General features: G+C 43.4%; 1 protein-coding gene across 1 annotated transcript in view; it reads right to left on the bottom strand.

The window, feature by feature from the left end:
- Window positions 1–1,643: 1,643 nt before the first annotated feature.
- Window positions 1,644–6,000, bottom strand: part of LOC146805330 (betaine-homocysteine S-methyltransferase-like) — a 289,657-nt gene continuing 285,300 nt past the window's right edge. The window contains exon 8 of the mRNA XM_085620496.1: window positions 1,644–2,151. Within this exon, the coding sequence (XP_085476622.1) occupies window positions 2,078–2,151 (74 nt within the window). The 3' untranslated portion in view covers window positions 1,644–2,077. The remainder of the gene's footprint in view (window positions 2,152–6,000) is intronic.

Raw genomic sequence — 6,000 nt, 5'->3', positions numbered from 1 at the left:
CCCCAGCTGCACGGGGCAGTCCCAACTCCTTCAGATGCCCCACTCAGCCTCTCATCTGCGCCTCACTGCTTGGTAGGCTCTGCGTGTTATGCAGTCCCCCGGGCCTTTCGCGCCAGTGACAGTCTCAGTCTATGTACTTGGAAATAGCAGATGCTCTGGGAGGCCACTCGCAGGATCCCCCTCCGGGCAGAAGGCGCTGCTTACCGTTGTTCTCGCCGATCCGGAAGGCCGCCGCAAGCCTCAGCGTCCCTTCGCTCTCCCCGTCTCCTCCGTCTCTCACGGTGATGCTGTTGGAGTCGTAGATGGGTGTGAAGGCCCCGGGGCCGGCCGCACACGCAGCACAAGTATGACAGCTACTCCTCACCGGCCACCCGTCGCCAACTAGTGCTGCCCGCAGGGAACACAGGCCTCCGCACCTCGCCACTCCGGACCTTCTCCCGCGTTGTAGCCCCACGGGCCTCGTGGGTAGCTGCCGATGTCATGAGACCCCCTCCGTGCTGCTCGGCAGCTGCGGCACCGGAGCCCCTTTCGGGCGTCTTCTGGGTCGCCGTTGATGCCGCTATTGGCACCCTCCGGCAGGAGCAGGCGGCAGAGACTACCGGCCGTGCTTGTAGCCTGGATCCGGCAATGCTCAGGGCCCGGCCGCCCTCTTGGCCTTCTTGCTTGCTCCACTGCTCCGCTCCGTGAAGGCTCAAAGAACAGCCCACAGCCGCAAGATCACAGCATGTAAGCATTGGTTCGGGGAAGTTCCGCTACTCCCTGGTCGATTTTGGGGGAGTAATACACTACTTCGGGGCTGAGTCGGGCATCGGCGGGCGGGGAGATGAAGCAATACACGTCTTACCCACTCGCCATCTTGGCCACGCCCCCCACGTTTTATATTTTTGAGAATTTGGAGCACTTGAAAACTTTGAGACAGCAAGCTTTAGATCTGTGTTGAAAGCATTTACAAAGATGGAACTGATGTGGGGTGGGTACAATATTGCTTAGCTGAAGTCACCAGTGAGAACTTTTAGTGCCAATATGGAACTTATATCCTCTTCTGCCGTCAAACAACTTTGAAATTTTCCAGATCTAGTCTGATGCTTGGGATAATTCAACAGCTGATAAACTTGCAGGTAACAGTATCCTTCGAAGGATCCATTTATTTACAGGAAATATTACGTGGGAATCCATATGCACCCATAACAGGGTGTTCCCTAGTAGGAATGTCAAATAAATTTAGTGAACACGCCAAACCTGTGAGTTTGTAGGTATGCATAAACTCTACTATTGCACAGTCCTACACAGAATATGGTACAATATTATTAACTACTGTCAAGGGTAGTAGTAAATCCCTAACCTGATTGTAAATGGGGGCAGAAAACAACCAAGATCAGTCGGGGTGCAGCAGAAAGGATTTCTCAACCAACTAAAATATTTCCTACTGGAGAAGAAACCCCACCCAAAACGTTAGTATGTGCAATTGCACTTCTGTTAAGTATTTACACATGCATAATTGCACGGTATGTAAAATTGCACATATGAGAGCTGTGAGAAAGCTGCAAATATCACTGCTGCTAATGAGCAAACGTAGGTGTAAACTAACAAGTGTAGTTCTACGCATGTTACTAAATCAGTCCTATATTGCCTGAACACACAGATTCATAAGAAAAATTATGTTTATTTCACAAAGGAAAATGGGTGCAAACATAGTTTTGTTACACTTTCAAAATATATACTTATACCACAGACGCATTTTAGCGATCAAAACCGTAAACTTGAAAAAAATCTATGATTCTGTACAGAAAATTCAGTTTATGAACTTGCAGTTTCCCTTTGAGTGAACAAGTATACTTGAAACTGAAAATCGTAATTTCAAGATTTTTTTACAAATGATTTAAAAAAAGTGGCTCAGCTGAAAAACTAAAGTATGTTACATCAAACAACTGCTAGTGAGAACTTAAGACCACAGATTTTGAAGACATGTGCATACGCGCCCAACATTTTTGGAATTTCCATAGGTGGTCTAGGGAAGTAGAAGAAGAGTATGTATTCCAGTGAATGGATTTCTCATGTCCGCTCCCGGTATACCTCATTACTTATTTAGACTGGATCTCAAAACATGTTGTAGACCAGCAATATCTGATGGGGTTATTTGGCAGCAACCTCCTGTATGAAAATAAACAATGTATTAATATATTACTATCTCATATTTGTAATCAAATCAATAACCGATAATATTAGCCAAAGTTATTATTTTCCAAGAAAATAATGGTAAAAAATTTACTGACTTCAGAAAAATTACCATCCTTTCTAAAAATCCGGTCCAAAATGGTTAGTGTTGAAGCCTATAGATCTCCAGCACTACACGGATGACTGAATGATAACTGCGCTGAGAATTTAGGAGATTAATTACAATATTTTGCTTTCTTGAGCTAATCGCATACAACTCCCCCCCAAAAAAAACCCCACACAAAACCTTTTAAATATCGATGTTTCAATATTCGCTCATTAAAGTACTTCTGTTCAACAGACTGTAAAATACAAGAAAGTTATATCAGCTATATAGACATGACATGGTGGAAAGTAGACCTCTGTGGAGTTCCACTACATGGAACTCCGCAGAGTGACAAAAAAAGTTTTGCAAGCGGCGGAGTGAGGTAAGTTGCGCTGTTTTTTAGCGCTTTGCATTTGTCCCGCACTGTAAACTCAGCATGAACGACACCATGTGCAGCACGAGAGGGTGCCGTTTTCTCCAGCTCAATAGATGTTCTATGCGAGCGGAAGCTTCCTCAACGCGAGTGGCAGGTTTCTCAACGTGAGCAGCAGCGCCCTGCCGTGGCCACGCGCGTTGAGAAATCTCCCCAGGAAGTAGTTTAGCGTTGGATTTTCCTCACTCACACACTTAACATTGGTGAGCTGTGAGAGAGGAAAAACTCTGCTCCGCCAAGTTTTTCAGATCTCCGCGTTCTACATTAAATGTAGAGTGGGAAAAACTCTGCAAGTGGAGCGGAGTTTACTGCACAGACCTAGTGGAAAGTCGAAACAGCCTCCTATTGAAGGAACATTGAGAGAAAGCAGGATGTCAGGTTTCAAACAAAACATACATTGGTAAAGCCAGTAGGTCTGCCATAAAAGTGAAAGTGCATCATTGACAGATGGGGTGAGAGGGTGACTGAGAATGATTAAATTATTGAATTAATAGAGATATGAGTGTGTGATTGAGTGTTTGAATGGAAGCATGGTTGCATGTTTGGATTAAGTGGCAATAGGCAGTGTGATTAATCAGACAGTGATAGGAGAGTGTGGGAGAAGTTGTGAATGGGGAATTGATTTAGTGCATGGAAGGATGGTGTGAAAGTCCACTGATGGATGGCTCAGTTCATGGATGAGTGAATGGTTGGATGAACAGTGCAAAAGACAAGAGCCTAAAGTGAGGAAAAGTAGAATACAATGAAGAAAGGATTGAAACTGATGGAGAGGAGCAGATAGGGACAACAAGACCCAAGACGAAGGAAAAAAAGTTACAAGACCATATGAGTTGTATTTTCCTTGCCCAGTTGTATCTAACTTACATATTTTTGAGGTGTGTGTGTGAGAGATTAATGCACCCGGAGCCAGCAGAGAACGGGAGAGGTGCGATCCTCTCCATACCGAAGATTTACTACATTTAATATGGGCAGCTGCAAAACATATAAGAGGTATCAACTTATGGAGATAGACATAGCAAGTACTGTAGCAAATGTCTTCAGGGAAAATAAGTTTGGACTCATATTTTTGTAGGTCCGATCAAAGGAGTGTCTGTGAGCAAATCTACCAATTGTGTCTTATAAGTAATGCTAATCATAAAAGTGAATATATTAAGGGAAAATCATAGGAAATTAAAATGTCCAGAACCTTTAAGAAACTAAAAGATGCCAAAAAAAAATTCACTCCGCTTTGTCTAGAATGTGTGGAAAAATACATTGAAACAACAGGAACAACTGGTTAGGTGTATATATTTACAGGGAGACAGATGATAGGTTACTTTCAGATAAGCATTGCTACTCTGAGTCAACGCCTTCCTCAACACAGCCTTAATTTTTGTCCGTAGACAGTTTTCAGACTGCTTCCATTTATTGTGTAAAATGAAGACTCAAAGAGTTGACTCCACAATCGAATGTTGAACACCAATACCTAAAATTGAATCCCTCATCTTTCTTAATTACTACTATTGCCTTCCGGTTTAAATTGTTCCTTTCCCCTTCCCCCACTCCCTGTATACACATAGCTAGTATTAACAACATACGGAGGGAGGTAACACGATCGAGAGGAGAAAGGTATAGGTTCAGAGTAATGAAGATACAAGTTAGGGCATTATTGCAATGTTGGCCGGAAACTAAACGCCCAACTCCTTGTCGGATTTGGTTCCGACCGATTCGCAGTCAGCGGTTCAGCCCGACTGTTTATGATGCTTACGAACACCGTTCTGACTGAAAACACAGGCTTCTATGGGGAAAATGGGTGTCTGCGGAAAACCTTACACACTGTCCCAGGCACCCCATGGTGTCTGCCACACTGTGCATGGTTTTACAGGGGGGTCCCTTGGGTACCCCCCCGACCCCAAACCGGAGGACTCCGGATAATGAAGGGCCTACTAGGAGCCCCCAAAGTCAGTTTCCAATAGCTTTTTCGTGTCGGACGGATCGAGTCGGAAATGCTGCTGGAATCCGACATTGTAATCAGTTGGTTGGAAACGCTGTCCGTTGAGCAATACTAATCGGCTCCGACCGACTCCGATTCTCCAAGTGGCGACGGAACCAATTTGGAATGACCGAACGGTTCCCCTTCCGACCACGAGCATCGTAATCCGTCAGTCGGAATTGTTTCCGACCGAGTCAGGCTAGGGGAATCCGACTGTCGGTTGGAGACTTTCCGACCGACATCGTAATCAGGCCCTAAGTGACTAATCATTATGTTCTCATGCCAGTCCTAATGATGGAGGAATACCAAACAGTACTATATATAAGATACATAACCGCAGTCTCTTTTATTATTATTCATGTTCCTTTTCTTTTTTTTTGCTGCACCGCAATGTTACAACAAAAACTTTAGTGAACTGAACACAAAACAGCGTCTCCAAATTATATGGAAGACTGATTACCAATCTGTAGTCTAAAATGCTTTACAAATGTGTGAGGGGTAGACCAAATAGCTGCCGTACTCATCTGTTCAAAGTACCGGTTGCTGCATGTCATGCCTTTAGAGGAACTAAAGGTGACAAAAAGGGCATCACTTGTTCTAAAGTTAATCATTCTATGTACATAAACCAATAATGCCCTATGGAGATCTCCATAACGTAGATCTATCTTCTGGTGCCTGAGTATTAGGAAAAAAGATGGAAGGCCTATGTCCTATTACAAATGACATTGAGAAGTTTCTTTTGGTAGAAACAAAGGATCATTTTTTTAAGTTATCCATACTGGAAAATATAATATAAATAGTGGATCTGCCAAAAGTGCAACCAGCTCCCCGATCCTTTTAGCTGATGTTAGCACCACCAAAACATTACCTTGTCAGTAAGGAATGGTAAAGAGACTGGTTTTGCTTACTCAAAGGGACCCTTCTGAAAAACAGACCATACTAGCTGTAAATCCCATGAAGAAATAGACAGGAATATTAAAGACCTAAGACTGTCACATTTTTCTAGCAACCAAGCCACTAAAGGCTCCAATCAAGAAATCTGTGCCCATGATGCACTAAAGACTTTAATTGGTGCCCCTTGACTTCTTAATGAAGATGTAGACAGAGCAAACTTTTATGAAGTTGAATATTTAAAAGAGAATGGAAAACACAATACTTAGGAAAATGTGTCCAATGCTTTTTAGGTTTCGCATGCAGAGCGCTTGCAAAATCTCTTGTATTAAAAAAAAAAATCTTAATTAGGGCTTACAGCCTGCCCAAAATGTACCTTTACTTACTCTTCGTGATTTAAACATCGCTCTAATTTACATGCTTCTGATTGGTCAGTAAGTCATC

The sequence above is a fragment of the Triturus cristatus genome, chromosome 8 (assembly GCF_964204655.1).
Source record: "Triturus cristatus chromosome 8, aTriCri1.1, whole genome shotgun sequence".
Taxonomy (NCBI): Eukaryota; Metazoa; Chordata; class Amphibia; order Caudata; family Salamandridae; genus Triturus; species Triturus cristatus.
Note: the sequence above shows the minus strand (reverse complement) of the source record. Positions and strands in the feature narration are given on the sequence as shown.